General features: G+C 41.5%; 1 protein-coding gene across 4 annotated transcripts in view; it reads left to right on the top strand.

Moving 5' to 3' along the window:
- DIAPH3 (diaphanous related formin 3) overlaps positions 1-15,861 on the top strand; it is a 481,747-nt gene that overhangs the window by 241,625 nt on the left and 224,261 nt on the right. For all 4 annotated transcript variants that reach the window (XM_039507674.1, XM_039507681.1, XM_039507691.1 and 1 more), the window contains one exon: positions 5,030-5,131. In XM_039507674.1, the coding sequence (XP_039363608.1) occupies positions 5,030-5,131 (102 nt within the window). The remainder of the gene's footprint in view (positions 1-5,029; positions 5,132-15,861) is intronic.

The raw sequence follows: 15,861 nt of genomic DNA, 5'->3' as shown, positions 1-15,861 counted from the left end.
CCACCCCTCCACGTAGCACGGTACAACCCCTCTACGTATTAAGGTGCCGCCTCTCACCTTGTACATGTTGGTTCGATCAAAACAACTCTATCCATCATATTACCCTTTTGCCCCTGTCATTGGGATGGGCCAGCCTGTTCTTTGTTATCTGTGTGGAATGTGCAAGTATGTGAATGTTCTGATATCTAGTGTTCAGTACCTTTTAGGTACGTATCTTCTTGCAGCATCAGCCCTTTCCTTGCTTCTGTGAGCAGGGCCTGCCTCTGGTTCACAGCTTAACTTTGCTTTATGTTAGCAAAGTCTTTACCATTACTTTAGTTTAGGCCTCAGGCCTCATACTAGGCCTCTGCCAAGGTTTATATCTTAGGGCCTCCTCTTCCTACACATGACATATTCAGATGGTGGGAGACACCAACTATAGACTTGTTCACCACTTACCTGAACAAGAAATGTCCATGCTACTGCTCCAGGACAGGACTATAACAACACTTTTTAGGGGATGCTCTCCTTCTGTGAGACAAGGACGTTCTAGACGTTTTTGCCCCGTTCCCTCTACTAGTGGAAGTCCTGTTAAAAATAGAGAGAGAGGAAATGTCATACTGATTGCTCTCTCCTGGCCGAGACAAATGTGTTACCCTTACTTGTCACAATTGGCAGTGTGCCCACTGATCTCTGCAACCCACTCCACACCTCTTCTCGAAGAATGAAGAACACGTTCTTCTTCCCAACCTGTGGATAGTCCCACTCAAGGCCTGGCTCCTTCATGGTTCCAGCAAATAGAAAGATCCTACTCTGAGGACATACAGGAAGTGGTTACGACACAGTAGGAAATCGGATACTCGTTGTACTTACCTGCAAAAGTATACAAGGTTTCAGGTTTGGTGTAATTCCAAACAAATTTCCCCGACATCTACTACTCTCCTAGTGGTTCTCAGTGATATACTGGCTTTCAAGAAATCAGGGCTATCTCTTGGTTCACTCAAAGTTTACCTAGTGGCCATAGCAGCCTTCCATCAATAAATAGAGGAATACTCAGTGCTCTCATATTCAATGATAATATGATTCCTCAAGGGTGTAGCAAAGCTTTTCCCCCAGCTCAGACATCCTACCCCAATATGGGACCTAAACTTAGTAGTAAAGAGCCTGACTAGGCTGCCCTTTGAACCCATGGCTATTTGTTAGCTCACATACCTGTCTGTGAAGGCAGCCTTCCTAGTCTAGCCCCCTGTTCTGAGACAGGACGAAGTAAACATAGGTCAACTCTGACAGGTGCTTATCTAAACGGTTAAATAATTCCAATGATGGGGATTCCCCAACCTGTACCAATGATTGGAAGCCTATACCAATCCTTAACTATCATTATAGTTAGACAGTAGGTTTTTTTCCCCCTAATTCTTCCTTGCTGCAGATTAAGCCGATTACTTTTGTCCTGGAGAACAATTGACCATTGCTCTTATTTTATAACAGCCCCTACCATATTTGAAGACTGTTATCAGGTTCATCTTTTCTCAAGAGTAAGCATGCCTAGTTTTTTAACTATGCCTTGTAAGTCAGGTTTTCTAAATCTTTTATCAAAATGCTCTCCTCTGGACTCTTAAATTTATCCACTTCTTTGCTAAATTGTGCTGCCCAGAACTGAACACAGTATTCTAGCTGAGGCCTCACAAGTGCCGAGTAGAGTGGGCATCATATTGTTGGCTCAGATTCAATTTGCAATATGCTGTAACCACCAGATACTTTTCAGTAGTTCTGCTGCCTAGTTGATTCTTCCTCATTTTGTATTTGTGCCTTTGATTTTTTCCACCTTCTGAAGTGAAGAGATTTTCACATCTTTATTGAATGTCATACACCTAAGAGGCCAGATGGATGACTGCAGGAAAAAATATCCCACTTATGGCCTTGTTTTCTTAGGGAGAAAGTGTCATGTTCTTTCCTGCCCTCTTGGACTGCTGGAGGTCTAGCATGTCATCGAACTCATTGTTGGACAATGAAATCAAAATGCAGCAGGGAAACCAGTTCTTCTGGCGATACTGTCAGGAGTTAGCATGCAAAAAGCACAGGGGAAAAACAAGGACAGCGCATTCCTGTAGTGCTCTCCTAAAGCAGCCCAGAACTGTCAGCCACTGTGTTACCCTTTTTCCTCAGCAAGAGTGAGCTTTGCTGGAAATTAGACTATGTGCCAGCTCCCTGCCATGCCAGCCTGTCTGTTTCAGCAGTAAACTCCTGAAGAGGCTGCCAGTCTTTAACATTGCCTTGCAGGTAATAATCAGTGAACACCAGTTGCTGAGTTTTCTAGAGACACGTCTCTGGGCATTTTCCAGTCCCTCTCACTGAGCACTCACGGAAGTTGTTCACTGCCTCCAAAGAGACAGTACACACCAGCCAACCAGCGTAGCTGAGGTCCCACACTTTATTTTAATATACAGCAGAGAGAGGGCTTTGAAATAAAACAAGAATAAATTTATTAATAAAGAACACAGATTTAAGAGAGACACTTTCTAGTGCCTAAAACTTAGTTCAGGCCATCTATATCTTTGCCTAAAACAGTTTCTTACTTATAGGAAGCTATCAGTAGCTCTTGACCTTGAGGCCAAGAGGATCCACTGTCCTATCAGCAGCAGTATGTGCACTTTGAAGCCCCAGCCTTCCAATTAGAGGCACTGCTTTCTAGTCACCTACAAGTGGAGCACTGATAGGGACAGCACTCGAAGAAGAGAAGGTTACTCACCCTGTGCAGTAAACTGAGGTTCTTCGAGATGTGCCCTGCATGGGTTCTCCACACCGGCCCTCCTCCCCACTGCTTTAGAGCCAGATATATACACTCTGCAGCAGAGAAGTAACTGGGGGTGGTCGGACCGCAGAGCGCTATAAAATATATATCCCACGGCAAGAAGCGGGAGGTGCGCATGTGTGGTCTGACAGGCACTGCTGATTACGGTCTCCGATCCCAGGTGCAAGGGGGCCGGTGGATCCATAAGGACACTCATCTCAAAGAACCTCAGTTACTGCACAAAATAGCCATCAAATCATAATTATTGTTGGTCATTACTGACCTGAAACATAAGTTAGCTGGTATTTGGAACATTTGCATTCAGAAGCATTGGTCTTTTGGGATGGTCTTTGGTTAGTGGGTCAGAGATCTTGGGATCAAATATCCAGTGAGCCATCCAGAAAAGAAAGATTTAGCACCTGCGTGCCTGGGCCATTTATAAAATATCTAGATAGAACATTAACAGGTTAATCTTTTAAATGACAGTGTTTATTTGCAGAAATAGACTGGGTGCCAATATGAATGGTAAAAATATTTAAAAGATTCAGGAGAAAAGACTAAGTATTAAGTACAGTTCTGTTCTATTTAAAGACAGTTTTGTAATTTTTAAACTTGAATTAAATTTGTGTTCACTGAAGTGTGAGATTATGAGCCATACATAATATTGGCAGGGTGATGAGTTAGCTTCCCACACATATCAGTACCCTGACCTATAAATCACTGCAGTTCCTGTTCAGGTGTCATAAAGGGAGGAAGAAAAAAGGAGGATTACTATTGCAAGCTGTGTCCACAAAATAAACTTGAAATGGCAAAATGAGACATCACTCAGTAGACTGTTGAAAGGTTCAAACAATTTATGCTCCCTTGGCTCCACTTAGCAATTTGGGACTTACTTTCCCCCTCACTGGGGTTTGAATAAATCCATGGGCTCTGCTGAGTTCTTTGGACTTTGCTTCCCCTCAGTGGGACTTAGATGCCATGCTCTGCACCTTGAGCTTGGCTACTTCTTGATGTGTTGCGGGAGGTATTCTCTCAAGCCTATTATGTTAGCAAAATGACCCAACACTTACAGAAGACTGTATATTGTCCCTATATGATAATTTTCCTTCCATGCAGTGAACCACTTAATAGTATTGACATGTAAACTTTTTGGTTATATGAGGGCTGGTCTACACTACCAATATAAATCAATCTAAGTTATGCTACTTCAGTTAGATGAATAATAAACTGAAGTTGATGTAGCTAGATAAACTTACCACAGTGTTTACTCTGTGCTGGGTCAATGGGAGATGCTCTCCTGCTGACTTCCCTTTCTCTTCTGGGGGAGGTGGAGTACACAAATTGATGGGAGAGCGCTCTCCCATCGATTTAGCGTGTCTTCACCAGACCCGCTAAATCAACACCATCTGCATCAATTGCAGCAATGCCAATCTACTGGTAAAGTGTGGACATGGCCTGAGTTACTGAAATAAATACAGTTCATACCTCTTACAGCTATTGTTTTACCTGCTCTGCAAACATAGGAAGACATCACTGCATTCATTTGCGCTTGGTTCATGCTTTCAAGATTGTTTTCCCAATCTTTATCTATTAAGACGTATTCTTTTCTTTTTTTAAAAAAAAAATAGCAGCTGTACTTATGTAGAACAATGTGAGAGAGTTGCTGATATGCTGTACTACTGTATAACAGTCAAGTTTGAGACCTGTTTCTGTCTTAGGTCATTGCTGATCTGCAACTCGTAGTCATGCTAGATTTTGCAGCATTCTGTGGTGGTTTTGAATTACAAAAATAGGAGCAAGGATAAGGAAGTGCAACTCACTTTCCTTTATGACCAAAACACCATTAGCACTCTATTTTCCAGAGGTGAATAATTAGTGTATTAACTCACTGGATACCCTACATATGAAATTCCTATCCTACCTCACCCACCATGCTTTCTACCTAGGCATGCACAGGAAGTGTATTTTATCAACTTTGTTCCTTCAAAGTGGTATTCAAAAAAGAATAAAATATATATATACAAGAGATGTGCTAACCATCACCATGTAATCACTTTTTCTGTGCATTCTTAATCACATTCTTCAATGTACTCTGAATATACACTGTAAGGACTTCAGGACAGGGACCTTGTCTTCACATTTGATTTTACAGTTTGCTACTATATCAATAATAACCCTGCATGAAAATCTGTGGTTGGATGTACAGGCAATGCAAGATTTGCGATTTCTAATCTTCATAATTCGATCTTTTTTTGTTAGAATTTAATAAAACATCTTCCTGAACAAGAGCAGCTGAATACACTATCCAAATTCAAGAGTGAATATAATAATTTGTCTGAACCAGAGCAGTTTGGAATTGTGGTGAGTACCAGCCCATTGCTGCTATTTTTCACTTGTCTTACATTAGTAACCAGTGTTGAAGTGTTGTCACGTTATTGTTGTTCCTAATTATAACCAGAGGCTGAAGCTGGAGGAGAAAAGTGATGGTACTTTCTAGATAAATATCAACTGACATATCTATAGTTCCATAACTATTTGTTATATTGTTCTTTATCTCCTCATTGAAATAAAGTAATTATTAATCATATAACTTTTCTACAGCAAAATCATTTACAATGGCCATTTCTGTGGTGGAATTTTCATAGATGTCTGTCAACTCTATAGCTATTTTGGAATTTTCATGGCAAAAGTCATTCTGTAACATGACAAAATGTTTAAAAAAAAAAAAAGTTAAGATTTCCGCACCAACTTTCTGTTGTCAATCCACCATGTATGAGCAAAAACCCTTTTGCATCACCACACTAATCTGTGTTTTTGGGCATATGTTTTACAGCATATTTTCTTATAGTACTGCTTTTGCTCACCTAAATGCCAGGGTTTGAGCCTATACCAGGATATGAAGTGTTGACTTTGTGAAAAGGACTAGTGGAGAATAAAAGTTTTGGTGAGGAGGGCATCACTGGTATTTAGCAATAGATAATATATGGAGATATACATATCTCATAGAGCAGGAAGGGACCCTGAAAGGTCATTGAGTCCAGCCCCCTGCCTTCAGTAGCAGGACCAAGTACTGATTTTTTGCCCCAGATCCCTAAGTGGCCCCCTCAAGGATTGAACTCCGAACCCTTGGTTTAGCAGGCCAATGCTCAAACCACCGAGCTATCCCTCCCCCAATGGATGACTGGAATATGGTGAGTAACCTTTGTAAGAATAGGAACAGTGCTACTAGGGAGGAAGGCGAGCAGAAAGGGAGATTGGACCTGGAGACAGTGCTGGGTTCTCTACTCTTCTTCCTCCCTTCCCAGTCCAGTGCATAGATTCATTCTTTCATTTCTTTTATGGAGTCTGCTATTGAACAGACCCTGAGATTCTTCCTCCTTTCCAGAACAGACAAGGGAAGAATGATATCAGGAGAACAGAGAAAGTGTTCTCAACCTTTTATTTGCTGAGACCCCCTCAACATACTATTTAAACCCCAGGACCTAGTGGAGGTAGGGGAGTGGGAGCTGTGGGCCAGGGCAAGGGACCCTTGATCATAGGCATAGTTTGACTTCTATTTTGGGGGGGCAAAGGCTGTCGGGGCTCGGGTCAGATCTGCACAGCAGGATCCAGGGAGGGAGCACCACCTCCACCCCCTGACTCACCTCATCAGGCCACCTAGCCTATCTGGGTTGTGGGGGGCTGCAAACAAAAATATAACTCAAAGGGGGGACTCAGCTCAAAAAGTTTGAAAATGGCTCAGGGTGCAGGCAGGGGGGTAGCTCAAGGTGTGCAGGCAAGAGGTAGCTAGGGGCTGTATTGGGCAGGAGGGTAGCTCACGCTTCAGGGAGAAGGATAGCTAGGGGCTGTGTACTAGGAGGGCTCCCCCTGCAGTGGTTGCTCCCTGAGGGCTCTGCTGCTCCCCCCTCTTTCCCCGGAAGCTCTTATGAGCTGCATGAGCAGTCAAAGGGGGCTGGTAGCTGAGGCACCAGCTGCAGATTGGAGACTGCCACAGCTGCCTGTTCAATACCACCACCAGCCAGAGGAGCTACTGCCCCGCACTGCCTGGCTCTGACTTCCCACAACAACCTGGCCATAGAGCTGGGCCTGAGGGGAGCAAGTGGAGAGGAGAAGGTGGATAGAGCTGCTCCCAGACTGCCCCATTCTGGGTAAGGCACTGCAGTTTGCCCTCAACTCTGCCCATGGGCTCAGGGCTTCTGCCTGCAGGGAGCACCGGGGCTTTCTGAAGCATCTGGTCCCAGCCACTTTTGGAAGACCAGATGCTGGGCTAGATGGACCATTGGTCTTACCCATTGGCTGTTCTTAATAATTTGTACTCTTTTTGGGTATCAAAAGTAGAATGGCTAATTCATTATTCTCCAGAATCTCCTTTTTTGACTTGTTAAAGATAGGTACTATGTATGCTCTTCTGTAGTCCTATGAGACTTCACTCATCCTCCATGAGTTATCGAAGGTAATTGCTAATGGTTCAAAGATTGCTTTGGCTAGTTCCTTAAATACTGAAGGGTGACTTGCATCATGTCCTGCCAGCTTAAATACATCTAATTTATCTAAATATTCTGTAACCAGTTATTTCATTATTTTGGTTTGAGATCCTTTCCCCTTGTTGTTAATATTAATTGTGTTAAAGTATCTGATTACAACTAACCTTTTTAGTAAAGACTGAAAAGTAAAAGAGTAAAAAAGGCATTATGCTCTTCAGCCTTCCTGTGTCATCCATTATTTGCTCTCCTTCCCTATTAAGTAATGGACCTATACTTTCCTTTGTCTTTTTCTTATGTCTTACTTTCTCCTCTTATTCCCTTTTACGTTCCTTGTTATTTGTAATTCGTTTTGTACCTTTGACTTTCAGATTTGGTCCCTAGATGCTTATGTTATTCTTTTGTACTCATGCCGAGCAAATTGTCCTTGTTTCCACTGTTTGTATTTTCAGTTCAGGTTTTGAGGGTTTTTTGTTTTTGTTTTTTCTTGTTTTTCTTTTTAACTCATTGTGGCTGACTGATTCTGCAACAAAGTATTCTACATAAATGAAATAAGAAAGGTTTCAGATTGTTCATCTGCAATGTTCAAACAAACACAAAAAATCTGCTAATCTAATATATCAATATTTTCACTTAAAGTTTAGATTGTCCATCATTTAATACTGTATATGTACCTCTGGTCGTGTCTTAGGGCTAGTCTACACTTACCAGCCGGGTCGACACGGTGAGTTCGACTTCTCGGAGTTCGAACTATCGCGTCTAATCTGGACGTGATAGTTCGAACTCCGGAAGCGCCGCGGTCAACTCCGGTACTCCACCACTGCAAACGGCGGTGGCGGAGTTGACCTTGGAGCCGCGGACTTCAATTCCGCGGCGTCTGGACGGGTGAGTAGTTCGAACTAGGGTTCTTCGAATTCAGCTACGCTATTCACGTAGCTGAATTTGCGTACCCTAGTTCGACCCCGCTTCTTAGTGTGGACCAGCCCTTCGTTCAGATCCCTGATAACTAAACTAACAGTATAATTACTTCTCTTTTATAAACATGCAGAGAAACTAATGGGCAACAACTACAAGCACATTTGTGCTCTTATGTAATCAGACCATGAAAGGAGCTAACTTGCTAAAGAAATTTCATTTGAAAGAGAAAGTTTATATAAAGTGAGGCAGATGTATTTAGAAAAGAAATTTAAACCACAAATAAGTTGATCTCATCAATCTCTAATGTGGATCAGTGTCCAGATCACGTAGGTAGTATAAGTTTCATTGTTGATTTTTTTCTTGATGTCAGAATCCAATTTATGTTATAAATCTGACACTTTTGAAACTGCCATGTTATGGTAATTGATTTCTTGGGATCTGAAATGCATGCTCAACTCTAGTTGGGTTTTATATCTGTGTAATTTTAGAAATAACTTTGGATCCATTTATCCAAAACACCAATACCACTGTCTTCCTTCTGAAGTAAGGCAGCTTAAAAGTCTATTATTATGATGCTCAAATCTAGTTTTCTGATATTCCAGTTATGAGAATAGTGCTCTATTTGATTTCATCTATGTACTATAATAATTCCAGTTGCTTCTCTTTCATACCCAACTGTGGAGTTTTCCTCTAATCTGCAGAATTGGGGGCAGTATGAGACTTTTAAATGAGTGGGATAGGTCTTGTCTGTGTCTACTTTGGAATACAGCCCATTTTGTTCTGCTATCAAGTGAACTTGCACAAAGTCCTTTGACTTCCTGATTTTTCGAAAAAACGTTCAAGGTTTTTCAGGTGTTTTCTGTAGGTCACCCAAGTCTCACAACCATAGAAGAGAGTTGGGGTTATCGCCGTTTTATAAACTAAAAGTCTAGTGTGTGTTCTGATGTGATTGTTGAACACCTGGCAAGACAGTCTGTCAAAGGCAAGGCTGGCTCAGTGGGTTCTGTGTTGAATCTCAGTATCTATGGCTGCCAAGATAGGCCAAGTATTCTACATTTTTCAGTTCTTTGTCAATATAGATCTTCCTTGCTGGGTCTGATGATTGACTGGGAGTTGGCTGGTGAAGAACTTTTGTTTTGCTGGTGTTCAGTTAGCTTTTTTTTTTTTTAAGGAAAAAAAGCTCAGTGTTCACCTCTTCCATATACGGTTACTGCCCTTTCTGATCTTTACTTTGCTTAGGCATTTTCAAGGCCAAGGATAGCCTTTTCTGCTTCATAGACTTTTTCTCACACTGAGGCCATATAAAAGCAGAGAGGTGTTTTGCTGTAAGAACTGTAAGAGCAAAATGCCTATCCAACTCAGTCTAGTTTCAGCCCTGTGTGTAGGCATTGAATGGCTGCCTTTGCCAGAAAGGAGGAGTTCTCCCTCTCAACTACAGCACTCCATACTTCCCCCGTCTGCTGCTACTAGTATAGTACATCTGCCTCTGATAAGGACACCTTTTACTGCCCATGGATCAGGGAGATTAAGTAAATAATTATCACACTTCAAAACAGACCATATGGTTGCTGTTTTTCAGAGCTCTGTGACAGGCAAACCTCAGTTAACATCGTGGAATAAGGTACCTTTTTATTTTTTATGACTCAGCAAAATTCTGTTCTATATTTTATGTTCCTACAAAAGCACTCCTGGGGTTGTTTTTGTCTGAGCATGCTGGAAGGCTGTTCTTATTGCCATTTATTCTCCTCACTTCATGTTTGAGAAAAGGCAACAGCGAATTTACCTGGGATCCTTCTAACTGGACATTGAGTTCCACTTCTCAACCTCTACCTGTCTGTGTCTAAGGGCAGGTCTACACTAAGGGCGGGGGTCGAACTAGGGTACGCAAGTGCAGCTACGTGAATAGCGTAGCTGAACTCGAAGTACCCTAGTTCGAACTACTTACCCGTCCAGACGCCGCGGGATCGAAGTCCACGGCTCCCAGGTTGACTCCGCCACCGCCGTTTGCAGTGGTGGAGTACCGGAGTCGACCGGAGCGCGCGGGAAGTTCGAACTATCGCGTCCAGATTAGACGCGATAGTTCGAACTCCGAGAAGTCAAACTCACCGTGTCGACCTGGCAGGTAAGTGTAGACTAGCCCTAAGAATCCAGATAAGGCTCCCTTGACACAAGCCAGGCTATTTTCTGGGATTCTCTCCTAGAACTTTTCTACTTGGCTTATCCAGAATACTTTGTCCTATTTTGGGAGAACACTTCGTGCAGTGCTCAGGGATCCAAAAAAACTCAGTTCAATGCCAGATTTAATCACTCAGGTTCCTTCATTTGACCTACAGCAAAGCTAAACTGAGTTGATCATAGTATAAGGGGCTGGGTATATGGTGTTAAACAGAAAACCTCTTTCTTTATGTATATTTACATATTACATTGAATTTACTGTAACTTGCATCACACGTTTTGGGAATGGCTTGTTTACTTTGTAGGAACCAATCCCTGCATAGCATTCTCTGTCCATGCATTGTCCACTCTTGACCTATTCTTTATCTCATCTTTATAGTCCAACTTACTTTGTCCATTGTCCCTAGCACCACAGTGTTCCTGTTTATTTTAGCTAGCACAGATACCCTGACTCCAATATACTGCTTGTTAAGGCCCTGTTTACAACTTAATCTTCCATTCACCTTCCCAATCATGCCTGCTAAGAAACGAAGTAAGTTTACTCCTGGGGGAATTCTGCACCACTGTGAAAGTGCAGAATTAATGTCCCCCACAGATTTTACTCTTTCCCCCCGGATAAATAGATTGACACGTTTCCCCTGGGCAGTGTGAGGGGATGGGTCACTGTATGGGGAGCTGGCCCCCATCTGTCCACCTCCCTGAATCTGTATCCACCCCTCCTTAGCCAGACCACCCCCAGCTGACCCTCCCCCCGCCCCGAACAACTGCTTTGCTGAGCCCTAGTGCCCTGCACCTGGACCCCCACCCCAGGAAGCGGAGTTAATCTCAGAATTGTTTGGATGTTAAATTATATTGCTGCACAGACTGACACAAACAATAGCATGGCATTAGTTTTAGTTTCCTTTGAATAAAATTCATGATTTTGTTTTTAAAGGATAAAATCAATGTAGAAAAATGTTTAATTCTTTTTGGAGTGTATTACAAAAAATACAGAAAAAGAAACTATAACATATAAAAGTACTACATATCTATTGGGTGAAGTTGCTCTATTGCTTGATCTGCCAGTCATTGGACAGACTTGTCTGAGTGCCTCCAGAGATACTGAACTCTCTACAGTGGTTGGGAAGAACAATGTGTGCCAGGGTGTTATCTTTGCCCATCCTCTGCCAACCAGAACAGTAGTCACCAATGCCTGTCTCCACAATAGGTTGTGGAGTGCATCTAGGAACGTTAAATGTTCAGGGTTTGTTGTCACAGACGGAAGTGTAGTGCCATAGCAGAGTACTGGAGCTTCAAGCTATTTACAATGCGTGTTGTGCCTTCTAAGATCAGTTCAGGGAGTAGCAGTCCACATACTCACCAACAATAGTATTGAAATGTATTATGTGAACAAGCAGGGAGGAGCCCACCCCAACTAGCTTTGTCAGCTATTGCAACAAAGGACAAGAAGTGCCGTCAGTTTTGTTCCTGAGTGAGACTCAGCTTAGGTTCTCTAACTGATGCCTTTCATTTGAACTGGGGAACAGACCTAATGTTTGCCTTTCCCCCTATTCTGTTCATTTCACAGGCTACCCTCAAACTGAAGTGGGACCATGCCAATATAATACTGCTTTTGCCAGCTTGGCCAAGACAGTGTTGGTTCTCTGACCTTCTCAGCCTGTCAGTTTCACCTCCCAAATTTCTTCCTCTCTTTCTTGGCCTGCTGACTTAGCATTTTGGCCAGGGTGTTCCTTTGGTGTTGAGGCCTCTACACCTCATTGCCTGGATGATACATGGCTAGATGAGGAGGAAGGGCAGTTCAGAGGATCCTGCTTAATTGTAGAAAAAAATCTATTTGCTCTATTTATTGGCTAAGTGTGTTTTTTGGTTTGGTCAATATCTCGGGGAATGCAACACATTTTGGACTGCTTGTTGCATTTGAAGTTCTTGGGTCTGGCTCTCTCAGCTCATTGAGGGTTTGCTTGGCAGCAGTCCTGCTGTTTCATGATCTGATCCAAGGAGAGTTGATTTTCTCCAACTCCATGAAAGTGAGATTTCTGAAAGGTATTGTCTGACTATTTCTACTTGTGAATGAAACTGTCTGATTGTGGGATAATAATACTGTACTGGCCGCCCTCATGTGTCTTCCATTTGAGCCGATAGCTACCTGTTCATTATCTCTCCTCTCCTGAAATGCAACCTTTCATGTGGCTGTAACATCTGCAAGAAGTCAGTAAATTAGCCTTAATGATAGAATCTTCATATACTCAGTTCTTCAGTGTCATTAAGACCACATCTAAAGATTTTGTCCAAAGTTGTTTCACCTTAAGCAGGTTATTTAATTGCCTGTATTCTTTCCTAAGCTGCACTCATATGCGGACAAGCAGCATCTCTGTACGTTAGATGTGAGGTAATGCTTGGTGTTCTATCTGGAAAGGTCTAAACCATTTTGTTCATTACCTTGACTACTATGCCAATCAGATAAAAGGTCAGCCGGTCTCCTCACAGATGATTTCCAGACGGATATCTCCTGTATGGAGTAGCTCAGACTATGACCCCACAGATATTATGGGGTCATTCAATGAGAGCACATGTGACATCTGTCACATTTTTTTCAGTGATGTTTCATATTGGATATTTGCAGAGCTGCTACATGGTCTTCCATGCATATTTTTACCAAACACTATGTTATTACCACAAGTAAAGCAAACTGTTGGAAGGCAGTTCTGGAAGTCATTGTTAAGTAGAGTCCAAGCCCAACCACCTACCTGAACTGTTTGTGAGTCACCTTAGTGGAATACATGCCTGCAACCACTTGAAGGAGAAAAGATGGTTCCTCACCTGTTCTGTAACGGTTGTTCTGCGAGATGTGGGTACAGGCATGTATTCCATGGCTGGCCTCCAACCCTCTGCATCAGAGTCTCCAGCCTTGGATTGCAGTGTGAATGAACAGATAGGGGTTGAGGGGTGGGTTACTAGGGCCAGAGGGCATGAGCACTACCACAATGAGTGCTGCTAAGCCAGGTTTTCTGGTTTCAGGGTGCAGGATTAGTGCATGCCTGAGTGGACTATACATCCACACGCACATCTCAAAGTACAGCAGTTACAACACAGGTAAGGAATGGTCTTTACCTTGTCTCAATTTTCCAATATACTCTTCTGAGAAACCCTTTGCTGGAAGTGATTCAGTGCTTTCTTGTGCTGTTTTGTCCGTCAGCTGGTTAATAGATCTATTTTAAAACAAGAAGTGTTCTCAGGGAAGCGTACCCTATCTTTCACATCATCAATTTCTTATTCATTTTTTTTGAAAACTGTAAGTTTTTTTCAGTTTCAGATTAGTCACTTATTTGTCTTTGAGTGTAAAATGTCCATTGAATTTCTGATTCCCTTCATATAAGCCCTTGAATTTCCATTAAACTAATCCGCTTCCACTGCTTTGGTTTACTCTTCCTGGGCAGTAAGCTCAGATTTTCCAGCTCATTTTTGTAGGAACTTTTGTTCAGCCAAATATGCATCATCATATTTGCCACTTTTTCCCTGAAGAAAAAGGCATCAAGTGTCTTGAAATGAGTGAGAGAAGAGCTCAATAAAACATGAATGTAGTACATAACTCTTGAGTTCATCTTTTAGCCTGCTGCCCTCTTCAGGCACATTATTTTGAGTATTTAGTGGGTTAAACCCTTAGAATTTCTGTATTAATTTGTTTTGATCTTGTACTTGAAAGCAAAAGACCAAAAAAATGTTACATGCCTTCTAAGCAGTGGCTAAACAGATAATTACTGCTTTTGTGGTTCATAAAACTTTTATAGTTTTTTACATTTTTTCCTGGATTTACATTCACAATTAAAGATCTGTTACCCTAAAAGAAACAGCTAGAGAAGACACTCACTAAGATTACTTATGATATGACAGCTACAATATTATATGTCTAGCTTCAGCTTGTGTTAATCAACTTCTGTTTGTAGCCTTATAGACATAGAGGGTACAGTAGTAAACATTTCAGGTTCCATTTCAGGTTGTTCGTTATTGTTTGGGATTGTTTTTGTGACTGTTTACATTGCTTTTGTGCAATTATTTCTGCAATTATCCTCTTAACTCATTTTATCCTTTTATGTTAGCTATTCTTATTGCAGTCAGTATTGTGTTAATCTTGTATTACTCTTATCTTCCATTGCAGACTTTTGGCTTTTCTGGAGATAAAATACTTTATTTTCTTGTCCCCCCCCCCCTTCACTTACTCCATCCTGCTGTCTTGCAACTTAAATATTATCAGATACTACTGTTTTCTTTTTTTTCCTGCATACATCCTTGAAGTGTTCTATACATGCTGTTAAATCTGTTCTATTGTATATTCTAGTTTAGCTCCATGATGTTGCTCTTGAGCTGAAGTTATATTGAATGCTATATTCTGTTGCTCAAATATTCGGCAAAGTGTATTTATGCTTCCTAAAATCTAGATCAGTTGAATCTTTGATTACTATATTTAGTACTTTCCATTTCATTGACTTACTGAGATTTATTTTTCCTAAGTTAATATCCTAACTTTTTTCTTTTATATTGAATAAGTTATGACCAGGCTTTGAGACATGTATGCTGTAAAACTTATTACTAGCCACCAAAAGGACTGCTTATTATACTGCTTTTTAAAGCAGGTAGCCACATAACATCATGCGATTCTAATGTGGTAGAGCTCTGGAAAGGACTAAGGTTTTACTGACCGTCAGGGCAGATGATCTTAATTAGCATGAAATTATTAGCAGAGGTTTTAATGTTAAACCTATCTCCAGATTACACTGTACATATTTGTTTTGCTATATTAGCATTTTAAACATTTAGTAAGATGTTCCAATTATCCTGTTATGACTTGTGTCATAGGTTCCACCCCCTCTCTGAATTTTAGAGTACAGATGTGGGGACCTGCATGAGAAACCTTAAACTTAATTACCAGCTTAGATCAGTATGCTGCCACCATCCAAATATTTGAGTCATTTGGAAAACTCTCTTTCCCCCTTGCCCCCCCCCCCCCAAATACCTTCCCCTCTCTGGATAGCCTTGAGAGACTCCTCCACCAATTCCCTAGTGAACACCGATCCAAACCTCTTGGATCTTAAAACAAGGAAGAATTACTCATTTCCCCCCCCTCCCTTTTTCCCCCACCAATCCCTGGTGAGTCCAGATCCAATCCCCTTGGATCTAAAAACAAGAAGAAATCAATCAGGTTCTTAAAAAGAAGGTTTTTAATTAAAGAAAAGAAAGGTAAAAGAAAAAACCTCTGGGAGATAGCATACAAGCTGATCTCACAGACAACAGATTAAAAACACAGGATGTTCCCCTGGGCAAAAAGCTTAGTACACACAAGAATACCCTATTTGATTATCCCCCTAATGCCAAAACAAGTTACAAAAAGAAAATAAACATAAACCTATTTATTTCCTTCCTTAATACTCACTACTCTGATAAGAGGCTGATTCTTTGATCTTTTCCACTCTGGCTGAAACTGACTCTAAACAAAGGAAACTTCCCTCCTTCCTTTTGAAA

This window comes from Mauremys reevesii, linkage group 1 (genome assembly GCF_016161935.1).
Source record: "Mauremys reevesii isolate NIE-2019 linkage group 1, ASM1616193v1, whole genome shotgun sequence".
Lineage (NCBI taxonomy): Eukaryota > Metazoa > Chordata > Testudines > Geoemydidae > Mauremys > Mauremys reevesii.
This window is presented reverse-complemented; position numbering and strand designations above follow the sequence as displayed.